The 18,711-nt window shown below is 41.4% G+C and overlaps 1 protein-coding gene and 3 non-coding genes across 7 annotated transcripts; all 4 read right to left on the bottom strand.

Moving 5' to 3' along the window:
- Nucleotides 1–1,548: 1,548 nt before the first annotated feature.
- LOC131143053 (store-operated calcium entry regulator STIMATE-like) lies at nt 1,549–18,356 on the bottom strand. 4 transcript variants are annotated; one of them, XM_058091726.2, is made up of 10 exons: nt 17,469–18,356; nt 13,390–13,438; nt 13,212–13,307; nt 12,988–13,109; nt 12,153–12,265; nt 10,514–10,591; nt 10,278–10,421; nt 7,506–7,613; nt 4,451–4,574; nt 1,549–1,966 (listed from the first exon to the last, which is right to left on the bottom strand). In XM_058091726.2, exons 1-10 carry the CDS (start codon nt 17,665–17,667, stop codon nt 1,854–1,856), a joined length of 1,146 nt encoding a protein of 381 aa, XP_057947709.2. In that variant the 5' UTR covers nt 17,668–18,356; the 3' UTR covers nt 1,549–1,853. The 4 variants fall into 4 exon arrangements, with proteins under 4 accessions (XP_057947709.2, XP_078650995.1, XP_057947708.1 ...); XM_058091723.2 differs by lacking the exons at nt 1,549–1,966; nt 4,451–4,574 and having other exon boundaries at nt 6,372–7,613; nt 17,469–17,786; nt 18,230–18,350; XM_078794869.1 differs by lacking the exons at nt 7,506–7,613; nt 10,278–10,421; nt 10,514–10,591; ... (3 more) ...; nt 13,390–13,438; nt 17,469–18,356 and adding exons at nt 4,652–5,037; nt 5,633–5,665.
- trnar-acg (transfer RNA arginine (anticodon ACG)) lies at nt 8,354–8,426 on the bottom strand. The gene has a single exon. It is a non-coding gene; the product is annotated as a tRNA-Arg (tRNA).
- Nucleotides 8,923–8,995, bottom strand: trnar-acg (transfer RNA arginine (anticodon ACG)). Its single transcript has one exon. It is a non-coding gene; the product is annotated as a tRNA-Arg (tRNA).
- Nucleotides 9,231–9,303, bottom strand: trnar-acg (transfer RNA arginine (anticodon ACG)). Its single transcript has one exon. It is a non-coding gene; the product is annotated as a tRNA-Arg (tRNA).
- Nucleotides 18,357–18,711: the final 355 nt, after the last annotated feature.

Here is an 18,711-nt window from a genome sequence, read left to right on the forward strand (position 1 = left end):
CCAGGCCAGCCATTTAAATGTGCAAATAATCCATTTTCACAACAGTGTAAAAAGGAGTAAAAACAGTCTATAAAACATAAGATTATCTTAATAGTACTTTGAGAACCTGTTTACAAGCGGCCGGTAAGACTCTATCTAGACTTGAATTCATTGGCGAGGCTGCTTACATGGTAGGTGCTGCTGTTTTGGTTAGCGAAGAAGTGAGCAATAAAGTTTGCATGACTCATCAGTTAATTTAACAACTTGAGATTTTCCGGGGAAAATTTATTTAGGAATAGGGGCACACGGTAAATGAAAATATCCAAGATTCCTGACAAATGGCAACTACAAAAGAAAGATAAATTCATGATTCATTCTCTACCGCTTATCCTCACGAGGGTTGCGGGTGGTGCTGGAGCCTATCCCAGCTGTCTTCAGGCGAGAGGCAGGGAACACCCTTGATGGTTCGCCAGCCAATCACAGAGCACATATAGACAAACAACCATTCACACTCACATTCATACCTATGGACAATTTGGAGTCGCCGATTAACCTAGCATGTTTTTGGAATGTGGGAGGAAACCGGAGAAAACCCACGCATGCACGGGGAGAACATGCAAACTCCACACAGAGATGGCCGAGGGTGGAATTGAACCCTGGTCCCCTAGCTGTGAGGTATGCGTGCTAACCACTCGACCAACGTGCAATCACGAAATCACATCCAATATTCCCATCCATCCATTTTCTATGCAGTTTATCCTCACTAGGGTCACACAGGTATGCTGGAGCCTATCCCAGCTGTCTTCGGGTGAGAGGAGGGGTTTTTGGAATGTGGGAGGAAACCGGAGTACCCGGAGAAAACCCATGCATGCACGGGGAGAACGTGCAAACTCCACACAGAGATGGCCGAGGAATTGAACTCGGGTCTCCTAGCTGTGAGGCCTGTGTGCTAACCACTTTCTACTGTGCAGCCCAATCCCAAGACCACATCCAATATCCATCTATTTTCTATGCCACTTATCCTCACTAGGTTCACACAGGTATGCTGGAGCCTATCCCAGCTGTCTTCGGGCAAGAGGCGGGGTACACCCTGGACTGGTGGCCAGCCAATCACAGGGCACATATAGACAAACAACCATTCACACTCACATTCATACCTTTGGACAATTTGGAGTCGCTAATTAACCTAGCATGTTTTTGGAATGTGGGAGGAAACCGGAGTACCCGGAGAAAACCCACGCATGCACGGGGAGAACATGCAAACTCCACACAGAGATGGACGAGGGTGGAATTGAACTCGGGTCTCCTAGCTGTGAGGCCTGCGTGCTAACAACTTGTCCGCCGTGCAGCCACAATGATAAACATGTTTACTAAATTTCGGGTATGTGTGTTGATGATATTTTCGACCCTATGCAATGAGCGTAAAGCATAAGGCTGAGGTAGGCAAACTACGGCCCGGGGGCCACAGGCGGCCCGCTAAGCGTTTCAATCCGGCCCGCCAGTTGCTTCCAAAGTATTTAAACCTTTAACATACAAGCTAGCAACATGACTTTCAGAGTCGTGTTGTAGTCAGGGATGTTCACATACTCTTTAATAGTAAAATTAGTAAAATTGAAAAAAAAATGAAAAAATTTGTGCCACTGTTCTTTACAGCATATCAGATTTGACCCATGAAGGTTACCACTGTGCAAACTGTAAAGTACAAGGATTGTTTAAATGGGTCTTGTTGTGTCAACAAAGATTTAGTCTCGATCACCCCCCCCCCTTCTTCTTCTTTAAGTTGAAACAACATATATCTGTAGAGCTATAAAAAGCAGCACATTGACGACAATAACAGCTGATTCCACTAATATCATGAAACGTGCAGTGAGGGACTACTTGTTGAAGACACTGGCTCCAGGAGCTTTGGCGGCTGGCTTCTCCAGGGACGTCTCGGCCCCCGTCCTTACACCGCTAAACACCGATGGTGCAACTTTGCCCATCCGCTCTGCAAAGATAAACAGGAGCTGTAATGAAAGTCCATTCAGTGAAATCTGAATATGAAATAATAGTACTTCCCAGCCAATGCAGGAACAAATGAATATACATAGTTAAGATGGTAGTAACCAAATTAATTTTAATTCTCTCCTTTGATTTATGTTTGTAACACACAAGTACTGAGTCATTACCTAAAAATGTCATCCAATACTTCTCTACAAGAGAGGAGAAATATGATCTTAGGGAAGAACTACATTTGAAACACTTATATGCTAGGACTACGTTAAAAAGCCATAGCATTTCAGTATGTGGAATCAAACTATGGAATGGATTGAGTAAGGAAATCAAACAATGCACAACGATGAGCCAATTCAAGAAACAATACAAGCAGTTGATGTTTGCTAAATACAAGGATGAAGAGTCTTGAACCAGTCATGATGTGCTATATATATCACTATATTGACACTTACTATGGTACACATTATGTCATTGGATGGTCATATCACCTCGTACTTCGGTACGTGACACAAAAATAAAAAAAATAAAAATTTTATAAAAAAAACTTAAAACTATATTAGGAAAGCAGGAAGTGAACAAATGTAACAGTTACTGATTGTAAAAGTACCAAATGGAGGGGTATTCCTTTCCTACTCCTTTTGGACATGTGGAACTGTGAACTGATTATGTGATGCATTCAATTGTAATTTGATGCATGTTCAAATGAAATAAAACCATTACCATTACCATTATTATGCTCCCACACAAATATCCACAAACGTGTAACCTGATAAACCTGTGAGTGGACAGTTCAAAGGTCATAAAAAAAGAACAGGTCGTCCGAATGTTTCTGCTATCAAACGAGTATCAAAAAAGTATCTTAATACACGTTTCCATTTTCTATATGCATTGTAAGGATGACCCCTCTCCGTGTAAAGGCCACCCCTTCAAAGAGGACAGCATTGTTAATAAACGGGCTTCACTACACATCTTAAAATAAAAGCTTGGAGCTCTGCCAACTGTGAATCAGTGAGAATAGGCTAAGCTTATATCTTATAGACCCGGAGTGGGTTTCCAAAAATAACAACAACAGGGAGCCACTCATGTTGTGCTCTATTTGATGGACAGCCATTTTTTTAAATTGCATCATTCGATATATAAATGCCCAAGTACTTAATGCGAGCTACTGAGCTACCAGGTGGAGACCACAAACACGGCAACAACAGAAAAAAGAAGTGATGACACGATTTCCATCAAAGCCCTTCCCGTTCTTGTCTGTGCTATTCGCTTGCTAAAGACATGGAGGGTGGGACTTCCTGTGCCCTCCATGCGACACACAGCTGTAGATATCTGCTGTAGGTGTAGGTTTTAAGATTCTTTTACTGGTTTTTAAATGTCTTAACGCCCTTGCACCTTCTTATTTATCTGATCTGCTTTTACCATATCAACCCCCGCGGACCCTGCGGTGCTCCGGCACTGGCCTTTTAACAATACCAGAACCCAGGACCAAAACCCACGGTGAGGCAGCATTTAGCCACTATGGCCCCCCACCTGTGGAACAGCCTGCCGGAGAGCCTCAGGACTGCGGAGACTGTTGATATTTAAAAAAAAAAAAAAATTAAAGACATACCTTTTTAATCAGGCTTTTAAGTAATATTTTTTTCTTATGTTTTTATCTTTTTAGTCCTATTTTATGCTTTTAGTTTTTAGCTTTTAACTCCAGTACTTCTTCAGTGAGGGGGTTCCTCCACACTGGGGGCTGTGTCGGGTCTGCTGAGGGGGTGCCATCCTTGGGTCCCTTCGACCCTCCCTTTAATGTGGGGGTCCGCCCGTCCGTCTGTCGGAGTCAGGGGGCCCCCGATGGCACGGCCTGTGGCTCCTCCCAGTGTGGACGGCCCCAAAGGTGGCGTTTCCTTGATCCTCAGTGCCATGCCATGTCTCCCTACTGTGTGTGATTGTGTGATTGTGTGTGTGTGTGTGTGTGTCTAGTATGGAGTGTGGGAGGTAGGGGCTTTCTTAGTATTTGTTTTTCCTTTTAATTGTGGTAATTGTTTTTAATTCTGTAAAGCACTTTGTGTTGCATGTCTTTGCAGGAAAAGTGCTATACAAATAAAGTTGATTTGATTTTGATTTGATATCTGCTGGAGAAGATAAAGCATCTCACCGGCTCAAGTTACTACTACTAAAGTCATTTTCTGTACCTTATTGTAAAGTGTTACCAAAATATTTTGGAGGTTTCACAATCTAAAAAAAAATGTTTTGAATGTAAATTGCTGCAAAATGACAACTAAATGTATCACAAGTGTTAAACAATGATATATTCATGCCATTTTATTTTTACTAATTACATATACTACCTTTTCCAACAATGTAGGTTGCGTGCGGTACAAAATGACAGTTGAGATGTTGGAATGGAAACAGCCATTAGCCGCTAGCCAATAGAAATGTTAGGTGTGTGTTTTTTACGGCGAGGAAACAAACAGACGTTTTGACTTACCGCACTCAGCCATGACCTCATAGGTTTTACTCTTGACCTCGCCCTTCAGACCCAGTTTACTGCGGGCTCCTTTCAGGTCCTCCTCCTTCATCGGCGGACGCTTTTTCTTCTTCACTTCACCTGACTATGACGGACACAAACGCAGCGCTGCTTATTGTGTGTGTGTTCAATGATGAAAAGTCCTTTATGAATGAAGTTTACCTGTGACATGTCTGTCCCAAGTTGTTGTCTGCCGTACCCCCTGCTAGCCTCGACCGGATGACTATACTGTATTTATAGTCCTGGTCCAGACTCAGTGAGTGAGTCAAGCCCCCCCCCCTCGTCTCCGTCCAATGGTGCCTGTAGTCAGGGTGTATTATTAGGTGTGATGTGAGGGATGGAGCAGCTGGAATGAGTCTTCGGTCTGTGATGAGCTCACAAGGCCAAAGTGCTGCCACTATGTACACTATCTGATATCCCGTTCACAATAACGACAACTCCAGCATCTAAAATCAGTAAAAGCATCTTAGAGGATGACATCAGGGACGTCTGTTTGGAGCTATCATCTTCTGAGTTGCCATGACTGTCATCCCTGCTGCGTCATTTGCCTGTATGTGTAGAATACATCAGAAATCACAAACCAAGGAACCGTATTTGGTACCATAAAAGACACACCTCATTTCTCTAAATCAGTGAAAAAAGATAATGATGCTGAAAAAAACATACAGTATCCATACAGTGCAAATTCAATTGGATGAAAGAAAATTGTAAAAGAATGCACTTAGGGGGGAAAAGTGGGCTAATAAATTGACAATAAAAGCACAAATACTGCGGATTTCAGAAAACAACAGGTGGAATGATACAGAACTCTACAAGAACATAATTTAAAAAATAAAAAAACTTATAATTAATAATGTAAATAAATAAATAAATAAATAAATAAATAAATAAATAAATAAATAAATAAATAAATAAATAAATAAATATATATGGTAATATTAATGATTATAATACTGGTGATAATAATAACAATAATAATGGTATCAAAGTTAAATATTATAATAATAATGATATTAACAATAATAATATTAAAACGATAACAACAGGAGAGAACAAGACTGTGGAATATTTTGATTGATGTAAGAAATGCACTGTAATTTTTCATATATTTGCCCAAATAAAATAAAAAAATGTATTACATACCCTGCTTCTTGCTGGAAGACAGCTGGGATAGGCTCCAGCACCCCCGTGACCCTTGTGAGGAAAAGCGGTAGAAAATGAATAATGATAATAACAATAATAATATTAAAATGATAATAACAGGAGAGAACAAGACTGTGGAATGAACATGATTATATCTTGCAAAAAGGGGTAGGCATTTATAAGCTTTTGCTTCAGCCTACTCCTTTTTGGGCTTGTGATCAGATAGCTGAATACAAATGTAAATAATGGAAAGTTATATTTCGATTATTGTACGAAATGCACTGTAATGTTTCACATATTTGCCCAAATAAAATTTTAAAAAAATTATTTACATACCCTGCTTCTCGCCGGAAGTCAGCTGGGATAGGCTCCAGCTCACCCGTGACGCAAATGAGGACATGTGGTATCACAAATGGATGACAATGATATCATACATAGATATTGGCTTTTTTGCTGAAAAACGATATGACGATATTGTCCAACTCTAAATTTTCAATAACTATATGAGTCGATTTATGTGACATATCTACTGTAGCGGAATGAACACTTGTTGTATATATCGATTTTCATAGTCGGGGAAAAAAATCAGATACCGATATCGACCAATATCACATTTTTATGCTGTACTGATAATTATTGGACATTCCCAATATATATATTTTTTACATGTATACACATACACAGTATATGTATCCTTTAAATAGGACACATAAGAAAGCAGCCTACATTGCAGTCCGAATAATTGATCACATTCTTTATTGGAAAATCACTTACAGTATAATAGTACCGAGCCCCTTTCCCTCCAATCAACAGAATGCATCGCCTAGCTAATACGACGGCTTCAAAGATGTTGTATTTACCTGCTTTCCGGTAAAATAGCATCACCCTGACATCGTCTACAGCGGCGCGGTCGTCACCGTCACACTCCATTGACTTTTAAAGGGGTCCACATATGTTTATACTAACACCTTATCTCCCATGAACTGTTTTTGGTCCACAGTCACTTAACAGTATCGAGGTCTACGCATTTGTCACATTCTTCAAATCACAGCCTGCGGAATGGAATACACCTGGAGCCCTGTATAAACAATTAACAAGAAAACAAAAACACATCAACGACGATTAAACATATGCTGGTAATGTCACTCGGGCACACTGCCGTGCCGAAGGAACACAAAATAGAAAGACAAAAACAAATTAATTGTGCAAGAGCGGGTTCCCGTATCTCTTCGTCTTGTCGGGAGCGATGGGATAAAGAAGAACACTTCCGGAGCGAGCAAAGCCCAACTTTTTTGGCCCACGAATAAAAGCTGCGTATGAAACACAATCAATGACACAAACAATGTAACATTTTAGGGATTCTGCAGTGGCTGGACTTGTGTGTTGAAGTGAAAAGGGTTCTGCTGCTGCAAACCTTTGTGCACACACCAAGCGACATGAGGTACAACAATCACAGTAGTTTGGGGTGGAACTGTGCTTGGGAGTCGCTCTGGTCAGGTAACACTCCTTCAAACCTGAGGAATGTCCAACACACACACACAACACACACAACACACACACACATCCGTACAGGCCTTGGTGGTACGTCTACAAGAGAAGAAGAACACAATTTCACTTGCATTGTGATCCTCATCCACAGGCGTCCATACGGTTAATCTTTTCTACGATGCTGAGTAGGCCTCCATTTTAACGTGACAAAACTCATCCCCGGGAGTGTTGCGTCAGAAGTTAAAAACAGCTGGCTGTAAACACACAAAAAATCCCAAGTCCTTTGCGCCATTAAAGGGAATCCTATGTTTGTCTGCGGAGGAGGAAGTGCGGCGGAATGCACATTTGCTTCCAACGGCGCGTTTAACGAGGCACTCTGTCAAACGGGGATGCCCATGCGCAGCTTCTTTTTCTTCACCGTCTTTAGACCTGTGAGGCGGCGAACATCCTCTTCGTCTGACTCGTCCATTTCGTCGTCTGCTGAGAACAGGATCTAAAAAAAAAAAAAGAAAGAAAAAGACAAGAGAAAGCAAGTTCAGGTGGAGTGTTCTTTTGTCTCAGGAGGTTGTGACCTATAGTGTCCTCTAATCTAGAGGTGGACCAAAAGGTGTTTTTCAGGCCGATACTGGTTTTCAGTACTCAAGAAGGCCCATAACTGATATTTGGAGGCAACATTAATTTGCTGTTAAAATTAAAATATCGGCGGCAAAATCTTGAATAATACATTCTCCAACTGTTAACTTATTTACTTAACTTACTCAAATTATTTTGCTTATTCAGCACAATACAATTCATAAAAGTCCTAAGTATGGTAAGTACCCCAAAGTGGGGTACAGTCATAATAAAATTGAAAAAAAAAAAAAACAACCAGTGCATAATCATCAAAATTCCGAGCGCGCCTGAACGCCTCACAGAGGGAGGAGACCACAACAGGAAGGAGACCAAGTTGTTCCTTGCTCTGTGTGCATCATATCAACAAATAAGTATGTTTGAATCACGACTTGTGCATTACGTGTATTGGCGTTCTAATTCATCCCCTTTCAGGGCGCAGTGGTGAAAGCTGTCACTGCAAGTGGATATACACCCGAAATTGCTTAAATTTGCTTAAATGTGCATAAAAAAAAATAATGAGCATGATTTGATCAATCAGAAGCACTAAGTTATTCTGCCAAATCTATTTCTCCATTTGATTCATCAGGTTCGGCCTGACATCAAAGCATTTGTGCAAAACAACGAGCCAGCCAGGAGTCGAACCTAGAATCTTCTGATCCGTAGTCAGACGCGTTATCCATTGCGCCACTGGCCCTGTGAGCCACCATGCCTCGCAATTCAAAAAAAAACCTACAGCCCCTCCCCCACTGCCACGTGCTCTGCTGCAGACCAGCACACACACACACACACACACACACACACACACACACACACACACACACACACAGCACGAGGCTCCACGTGCTTTGATGCGCTTTGGAATCATGACAGAACTTGAACTTAGTTTGCTGCTCAGTGGTGGTTGATGGCAACAGTTTAACCCTGGAACAGATCATTTATCTCGCCGATTAACCTAGCATGTTTTTGGAACGTAGGGAGAACATGCAAACTCCACACAGAGATGGCCGAGGGAGGGATTGAACTCAGGTCTCCTCGCTGTGAGGTCTAACCACTCGACCGCCGTGCAGCCTTATCTTTCCATTATATTCTCTGAAAATGTTTTAAAGAAATCTATTAAAAGCATGTGGTTAGTGAAAGTTGAATGCACAACCTTGAGAAACCCCTGCATGTTGCAAATTTCTGCAAAAACACGAGCCAGCCAGGAGTCGAACCTAGAATCTTCTGATCCGTAGTCAGACGCGTTATCCATTGCGCCACTGGCCCTTTGTGCCGTCATGGCCTTTTAGGGCAGACTGAGGGAAACCCCCCCCCCCACTGGGCATGAGGGAGGGGTCTCTTTTCCTTCAATACATCATGTGCTGTGGTTACACTGTGACCAAAACATTCCATGTAATGGATGCTACATTAGCTGGTCATTGTTAATAAAAGTTTTCATAATGGTGACTGGTTGAACCTGGAACAGATTATTTCTATATTCATATAATGAATTCCAAAAATTCGAGCCAGCCAGGAGTCGAACCTAGAATCTTCTGATCCGTAGTCAGACGCGTTATCCATTGCGCCACTGGCCCGTTGCAAACTCTTTCCCACAGAGTACAACTTAAAGAAGCACTTCCGCCCCCCCATGTGTTAACATTACATTGCATTCTTCAGCTTTGCACACATACAGGAAGTACATGCAGTATTTCTTATGAATATACACTCTCTGACCGCAAAACATTCGCCCGTGTTACACCTCTAACCTTTGCCTTTAAACCAGCCCAGTGATTGCATAACTGTGCTAGCAAACTCAAATAAACAAACCTGAGTGAGTAAAAGAGAGAGAAAATGCCTGGAGTGGGGGGGGGGTAATAAAATTTGGATGGCAGAACATACACTAAAATACTTCAAAGATGCAGTAGCTCCCCATACAATGTTGAACTCTGCCCCCCATTGCCCACCCCTTCCACTACTTACATCGTCCCGCTGATCTACTATGCCCCCCCATCACTTCATTGCACTACTTCATTGCACTATTGTACATATTGCACTATTGTACATATTACTGTAATATATTGTTGCATTCATAGATCATACTGTTTATAATTAATATAATCTGCAATAACCGTACTCTAGTCACTTCATTGCAATACTGTACATATTACTGTTATTATATATTGTCACATCCATACAGTTTATAATCTGTATAATCTACAATAGCCATATTATAGTCATTTATATCCCTGTACATATCCTCACTGTATTATAGTCAGAGCCTGTTATAGTTTTTTTACATAGATCTGTCTATTTTTTTTTCTACATTTACTTACTACTAAGGTACTTATAAAATTGCACTTCTGGTTGGATGCTAACTGCATTTTGTTGCCCTGTACCAGTGACATGAGCAATAACAATAAAGTTGAATCTAATCTAATCTAATACAGTCTAGATATGTTGGGGTGCCCCGAAAACATGACTGCAAACCATCACAATAAAACAACAAACATTTGTGCGAGCGTACCGCGCCTAAAGAAGTTCCCACCGTCTGCACACGAGAGACACTGACCTCTGACTCCGAGTCGTCGTGGGACAAAGCTCGTCTGTAGCGCACCTTGCTGTTCCCCCGAGAATCCTCCTCTCTCTCCTCCAGCTTTGCTTTGGTCCTGTGCTTCTTCATGAGGAAATTATCAACGACCCAAAACATGAGCGCCTTGGGGAACGACAGAGGATGCTGCAGTGAACGACACGCTCCCCGATGGATGATCATACGTACGTGTCAAGAGTTGAAAATAAGAGACTTACGTTGACGAAGAACGGAACGATGAGCATCACGATGGCCAGTTCCAGGTCAGGATTGGTTATGGGGTTGTGGAGGGCTAGCTGCAACGTACATATTTCACATGTGGGTCACAAACACACAGTACACGGCCGATACATGTACATATATTTATTGTGGTTGGCCCCAGGCTGTGGAAGTCTCTCCCCTCCTAAGTAAAAAAAGGCCCCCAACATCGAAAGCTTTAAGTCTCGTCTTAAAACCCACTTTTATTCTCGGGCTTTTAACTCGGAGTGAGTCGTATGGTCCTGTGTCTTTTAGTTCTTCGTTTTTATTGTAATTGGTTTTATTTTTTATACTTTTATTGCTTTGTTTCTTGTTTTTAATATCTATTTTACTATTTTATTTCTTAAATGATCTTTTTAGTTTTGGATTATTACTTTTTATTTTTATTAGTCTGTGCAGCACTTTGGAAACTCTGTTTATAAAATGTGCTATATAAATAAAGTGGATTGGATTGGATATATTGACACTTATTTTGAACAGCACCTGCCACTTTTATATTTATATTGTTATTCCTTGTTTTATTTTTATCCTTTTCCTTATTTTTACTTTCTACAAAATGCACAGTGGAGTTGCACTCAAATTTCGTTGTATGCAATACAATGACAATAAAGGCGATTCTGATTCTGATAATAGAAACATGATAAAACTTTCTTGATGTGTACTTGGGGACATTACAGTGGAACCTCCAATGTCTCAAAGTTGCTCTAATTACATTTTTAAAAAAGTCATGCATCTGAATGAGTCACTTTATTTCGACTGAGTTCTGAGCTGTGGAAGAAGTAAAGTCTCTATGCCTCCATCAAAAGGAACTCTGTAGCGCGCACACCTCCACCTAGGAGTGTGTCATATTTCCTGAAAAATAAATGAAAAGGTCTGGGGACGGTCCCAAAAAGTTATGGGTCCTGTTCTGCCTTTGCCCCCCCCCACACGCCGCCCCTTTTCATGAAAACCAGCTCAGTGGTTGCGTAACCTTGTTCACAGATGCAAAAATAAACAAATCTGAGAGGCGAGTGAAAAGTCAAACTCTTGTGTGGAAGTAGTAAAATCAGATGTGGGACTAAGCAAAATTTAAGATAAGCTCAGGAAAAAAAAATACCCGAGCAACATTATACATCTATGATATGACGACCCCAACGGAACAATGGGATTCTTTCTATAACTACCTCAAAAACATATTTAATTATTTAACAATAAATGTGCAATACATTTACATGTGACTTTTACTCATCTGTGTATACCATTCATCATTTGCACTAAAATTAATACATACTCTGGTGTCTGTGCAATACATATCTGGTCCTGTGCAATATTATGTGAAATGGAAATCTGGACTATCTCCATCAATATTTACCATGTACCTCATATCGTACACTGAGCCTCAATTGTGCTGTGCACAAGTTTGCATCTCATCTTATATATAACTTGTTAAACTGTCTTTTTTTACTTTTATTTTTTGTACACTTTTTTTAACTTTGCACTGAAAGGAGAAGCTCTCCAATCTTGTCTGATTCTGATTCTCACTTTAACCAAGCACATAATAGGAGTTTACAGTTGTTATTTTTAAAAAGAACAATGACTATGATTCAAAACACAGCTGACCTTCTTCCACTGGGGGATGAGGAGGACCAACATGATGAGGACTTTCTCAAACATCATGATGAGGATGTAGAGTATGCACTGGCCCAACCACGCTGTGCATTGTATGGGCTCTCCTATAAAGACGCAGGAGAGATATCATTAAAACACAATAACTGTTTAAATGTATTACACTGATTACAGTCCCTTGAGGGGAAATTCAGTGTTCACACTGCTGTACAGTATGTGTTGTGTTTCACGCCACACAGGACTCCACATGGAGTTATACACTAACTTTTTAGTGTAGTTTGCTGCCCTCCTATGGGCATTAGATGTATTACAGGAATATGCTAGATGGCTGTAGAGCAGGGGTGGGCAAATATTTTGACTAGTGGGCTGCATTGAGTTAACAAAATTGTCTGGGGGGCCAACACACACACGCACACACATTTTATGTTATATTTATTTATATATTATTATTATTATGTTATTATATATTTATTTATACGTTATATTTATTTATATATATTTTATGTTTATGTGTTTTATGCTTATAATTTTCCTTGAATTATTTGTCAAATTTTATCTGTAAAAGTGTTATACTATCAGCTGTATGTTCTCGTTTAAACATCAGACCACATCAAACTATATAATTTAATTTTAATTTTTTTTTTTAAATAAATAAGACCTCCGACTTGCAAGTCATGTTGCCAGTTTATATGTTAAAGGTTGGAAGCAACTCGTGGGCCGGATTCAAACGCTTAGTGGGCCGCACCCGGCCCCCGGGCCGTAGTTTGCCCACCCCTGCTGTGGCGCTAAAAAGAGACAGACAAACAAATCAACCCCATGCAGCCTTTACCGTATTCTCCAAAGCGGAGAGACTCCCACTGCCGCCAATCGACAACCGCACTGACGGCTCGTACGCCAGCGTAGATCAACAACATGCCCAGCGAGGCATCTAATAGGAAGTTAATGAGGTATCTAGGAGATAAGGATGAGATGTTTAAAATGTATAAAAAGAAGAGCAGTGATCAAAAGAAACTCGAATATGTGACAAAGGACAAATGGAAAGGACCGACTCACAGCGAGCAGGGATCCTCCTCAGTGAGGTCTGAAAGGTAAACATTAGCAAAGTGGATGAAGAGCATCCCAATAGCCTGTTTGGAAGTATCCAGGAACCTGCATAGTGACATCAGACATATCATATAGTACACTACGGCTTAAGTACTACTCATTGGAAGAATTATCACAGCCGACTTACCAGATTCTCCAGGGTCTCCTCTCATGTTTGGGCTCCCTGAGGCGTTTCACTGAGGAAAGGAAAAAAAAAAAACGGATGCTGAGTGAGATGTAGCGACCGATCATGCAATATTAATGGAAATCAATGCAGCTGGATTTCCTGTGGAAATATTGTTCTCTACACAATCAAAGAAGAACCGCAGAGTTCAAGAGAGTGGAATCTCAACCACCAGCAAGGTTATTGAGATGGGAATTTCACAAACATTTTAGCCAATATGTACGATTTCAATGGACTTGCAATTCATTCATTCATTCATTCATTTTCTACCGCTTTTTCCTCACAAAGGTCGCGGGGTGTGCTGGAGCCTATCCCAGCTGTCTTTGGGCGAGAGGCGGGGTACACCCTGGACTGGTGGCCAGCCAATCACAGGGCACATATAGACAAACAACCATTCACACTCACATTCATACCTATGGACAATTTGGAGTCACCAATTAACCTAGCATGTTTTTGGAATGTGGGAGGAAACCGGAGTACCCGGAGAAAAACCCACGCATGCACGGGGAGAACATGCAAACTCCACACAGAGATGGCCGAGGGTGGAATTAAACCCTGGTCTCCTTGCTGTGAGGTCTGCGCGCTAACCACTCGACCGCCGTGCCGCCACTTGCAATTCTTATTACAAAAATAATAATAATAGTCAATCACACTTGTGGGATATTAACCTGTCCTGTTATAAAGCAATGCATATTGTACATAGTGCAGCTCAGATGCTTGGCTATGTCTTCCCAGCAGTTTCAAGGGCATGGAGGAGATACCAGGAGACGAACCCAGCTGCGGAACCGCTCTCTGTCCTGCTGCAAGGACAAACGGGAGGAGGACTGCCAGAGCGCAAACAAAAATGACCTCGTCCAAGTCACTAATGCGCATGCTCGGACTCTCAGAGACTGACTCGGGAGGGTGGTGTGAGGGCCCCGACGTCCGCAAACATGCGACCCGCCCATCACTGTGCAGCCCGGATGCAGAAATCAGATTACAAAATGTCATCGTTGGCAATGCAACATTGATATTCAACAAGTGATTTATTCTTACTTCCAGTGGCTCACCAAATGATTACATTAAAAAAAGGTTATCCAGCATGCCTTGCGGATTATACATTGGCATGTATATGTGTTAATTTCGAGATCTGCATCGTCCGTGTGGTGCAATTACATTGTGTGTTACTTACAGCGCCATAAAAGTTTGGTTTGATACTGTAACCTACTGAAAATGCAAGTACAAATGAAAAAAGTTCTACTATTTAAAACAGGTTTAACAATCAAATAGCAGATCAAGGAGACCAGGGTTCAATTCCACCCTCGGCCATCTCTATGTGGAGTTTGCATGTTCTCCCCGTGCATGCATGGGTTTTCTCCGGGTACTCCGGTTTCCTCCCACATTCCAAAAACATGCTAGGTTAATTAGCGACTCCAAATTGTCCATAGGTATCAATGTGAGTGTGAATGGTTGTTTGTCTATATGTGCCCTGTGATTGGCTGGCCACCAGTCCAGGGTGTACCCCGCCTCTCGCCCGAAGACAGCTGGGATAGGCTCCAGCATACCTGTGTGAACCTAGTGAGGATAAGTGGCATAGAAAATAGATATTGGATATTGGGTGTGGTCTTGTGATTGGGCTGCACAGTAGACAAGTGGTGAGCACACAGGCCTCACAGCTAGGACACCCGAGTTCAATTCCACCCTCAGCCATCTCTGTGTGGAGTTTGCATGTTCTCCCCGTGCATGCGTGGGTTTTCTCCGGGTACTCCGGTTTCCTCCCACATTCCAAAAACATGCTAGGTTAATTAGCGACTCCAAATTGTCCATAGGTATGAATGTGAGTGTGAATGGTTGTTTGACGATATGTGCCCTGTGATTGGCTGGCCACCAGTCCAGGGGTGTACTCGCCTGAAGACAGCTGGGATAGGCTCCAGCACCCCCGCGACCCTTGTGACGGTAAGCGGTATAAAATGAATGAATGAATGAAATAGCAAAAGTTGTGGGGTTGCTCTTCTGTTTACTGAATGCAAATTGTGACTCCATCTATTGTGAACAAGTGTGACTTCATACCGAACACACCCAATGCCAAGCTGGCAGTGATGTGTGATCTGGACACGGGCGGCGGCCTCTCTCGAACACACATACATACACCTACTACTACTACTACTACTACTCACTGTGCTGCCTGGAGCAAAACAGCGGTACTGAACATTCCTCTCCGCTCTCTACAAGAGGCCGCAGTGTGACGGGACGCACGCAGCCGAGACTGCGCTCATTAAGTCGCACAGCTGTCAGCTCGGTGCCAGACACTGACCCAATGGAACCACAGCTCTGTTTACCAGGGTTTCGCTCTCGCTCTTAACCTGCACTGCACAATATAACGTCTTCCATTGTGAGTCAGTCAGTTTGAGATTCCATTGAAATACACCAGGTGTGGCACCCAACTGTAATTCAATAAGCAGCTCGCTACGTGTCTGGACAATACAGCCACATAAGTGGGGTCATTTTAAGCTCCCCTAAATAATTTTATATTTTTTATTGATTTTTTTTTGCAAAAAAATCAAACAAATTTCATATAATAAGGCAAAAGCAGGCTAATAAGCAAGCCAATAAGCAGGCCAATACTAGCCTACTACTACTAATCAGAAGAATAATGATGATAGTAGGCTAATTAATAATATAATAATGATTATTATATAATTGATCACTGTCCACTGGATAGAATGGTTGCAGAGCTTGAGCAGTGGTTTTGCAGTGTCAATTGTGTAAATTTTATGGTGGCCTAAAACAATTGAGTATCTCTACTATATCTGTCCAAAAGTGGGAAAGTTATATCCCGGTTCTTGTTCATTATTTGTTTTTTCTATTTTTTTTAATGTCTACTACATTCATTCATATTCTGTAGATCCCCCCCCCCCCCGTAGAACCTAGTGACACCCCTGAGTCACATTATTAATTATTAAGGCAAGCAATACTCTCAGGCTTTTCTTGCCCTTTGGACAAAAATGACTTGCCAAGTTGTTCGGACTTTTGCCTCACAGGCAGAACACTTGAGGTTCGAGTATGACTTGGACATTTCAATGTGACGTTTGCAACATCCAAATGGAACAAGAGGGGAAATTTGGGGGCAATAAGACCTGGGAAAGCTGTAAACATGCTTCAGCGCAATATGAAAAAGTGGGAAAAAATATGATATGAACATAAAAATATATTGTATTTAGTAAAGATGTCTGATATTGGCTTTTTTGCCGAAAACCAATATTGTCCATCTGTTCATTTCTGATACTGATATCAGTCGATATTGTTATGTGACATATCTCCTGTGGTGAAATAAACACATATGTGTAGTATACAGCATTTATAAAATATCGTTTTTCATAATTGTGAAAAAATCTGATACTGATATCACATTTTTATGCAGATAACTAGCAGATAATTATCGAACATCCCTAGTATTTAGTCTTAATGTTGTTGTATTTTCATGCCATACATGGGTGTCTTGGTTTCCTCGTCTCCCGCCTCTAAACACACAGGAAGAGAGTTCACTCTGTGCATCGGTTTCAGCACCATGCCGTTTCAGCCGTTTGGCCCATAGAACAACGGCATGAACAGAGTGAGAACTTTGGCCAGTCACACAGTCATTATATTTTTCTCAAAAGTAATGTTAAAATAGAGACCCAATCTTGTGTATCTTGTGACACCCGTACTGAACATCTTTTCATTGTTTTGCGAAATTAACAATAATGTTTGGTCCATCGAATCGGATTGTAAAAGGACTCATTAGCACATTAGTCACCATGTAAATAAATAAATAAGGGTACAACAACTTTGAGTATTTCACAAATGTAGTTGATTTTGGGATTTGCAGTATTATCGTGATTGCGGTATTTTTGCACCATTTCCACATTGCGTCAGTTTTTGTTTGGATGTTGATGCATGTTTGCCCCGGTTTGCTATTGTTCATAGCACATAATAGTCAACATCCCAGTGAGTTCACAAAGTGCTGCTTCTGGACAAGTTCTTCAATAACACAAAGAGCTGCAGTCAAGATGATCCATACTTACACATGAGAATGCTGAAAGCCATGACAGCCAGGAGTCCTTGAAGGAAGATCCCAAATGAGTCCATTAGGGCGCCATTCTCACAGCCCTTGTTATCAGTAGCAGGGGTCGTTGTCGAGGACGTGTTGCCGAGGGGCAGCGAGGACAGTCCTGCGACTGCCATGTCCCCCTGCTGGGAAAGAGTGTCCAGCCCGCCCGTCATGGACGTAAAGGTATGAAAAGAAAACGCCTTGGACGGTTGCTCCTCGGTCACAGGCCGTGGACTCCTTAGTCCTCCTTAGTCCTCTTTAGTACTCCAGGGCTGCAGCAGATGTTGGTCAGCTAATCGATGCAGTAAGCAGGACAGTATTGTGTGAGATATGGCGACGCCTCATTGTCCCCTGCCGGACGTTTATAAAGTAAATTTAAACTCGACGGGCAGTCGGGAACTTGTAAATAAAGAAAGATCAGTCTTAAACATTAATGGTAACTTAATAGGGTTCGGTGCTGTGAGAGTCAACATTTACTGTCGCCACAACCAAGTCACCAATTATAGTTGAGTTCAAACACTACCTGGATTAATTCATATCAATACGCTCATTTAATACTGTTTAATATGAATTTAATATCAATGTGGGGAAAATTAAGCGACAAAATCGTAGTGATGCTGTTACTAGCGTTAACAGTTCCCTACCTAGCTTACAAGCTAACTACTCCGTGCGACAAAAAAAAAATAACAAAACTCCTGTAATTTGCAGAAGACTTTCAAGGAATTCGCTTCTCACTCGAATGCCGGTAAAAATCACCCGTTTCGCAGCTTTTAAAAAAAGGTGACCGAGACGAAAAAAATTCGCAGGTCATGACTCGCTATCCATCCCGCAGCTTCCCCACACAGCCCAGTGCCCACTCATGTTGACAGACGTAGCGTCACGTGACTTACACCGCCGCGGAAATGAACCCTGGGAAATGAAGTCAATTGACAGAAAAACGGCTGCAAATGATTTTCAAATTAAGCTGGCGGTTTTTTATTGCGGTTTTCTTTAAATAAGGATCATATTCAAACAGGAAATGAAAATGTTACAGTGTACTTTGAACCATTGATACAAAAAAAAAACAAATGGGAGAACAAGATAACCTACAGAAGCTTCTTTTTTTTGCATACACAACATGAATAAACACTACAAGAACAAGTTAAATGAGAGAACATTGTTTTTCTTAACAAAGCATCTTTGTTTTGAATCTTTTTTTCCCTCATATAAGTTCATTC

Source organism: Doryrhamphus excisus, linkage group LG11 (assembly GCF_037039965.1).
Source record: "Doryrhamphus excisus strain RoL-2023G ecotype Guam linkage group LG11, RoL_Dexc_Guam_v1.1, whole genome shotgun sequence".
Taxonomy (NCBI): domain Eukaryota; kingdom Metazoa; phylum Chordata; class Actinopteri; order Syngnathiformes; family Syngnathidae; genus Doryrhamphus; species Doryrhamphus excisus.

Bases quoted from the DNA above. Each gene is read 5' to 3' on its own strand.
- LOC131143053 (XM_058091726.2), bottom strand. From the start codon at position 17,667: ATGACGGGCGGGCTGGACACTCTTTCCCAGCAGGGGGACATGGCAGTC. The intron at 13,308-13,389 runs GTAAGTCGGCTG...GTCACTATGCAG, and splicing joins AGGAGACCCTGGAGAATCTG to GTTCCTGGATACTTCCAAAC. The intron at 7,614-10,277 runs GTCAGTGTCTCT...TTTTTTTTTTAG, and splicing joins ACGACGACTCGGAGTCAGAG to ATCCTGTTCTCAGCAGACGA.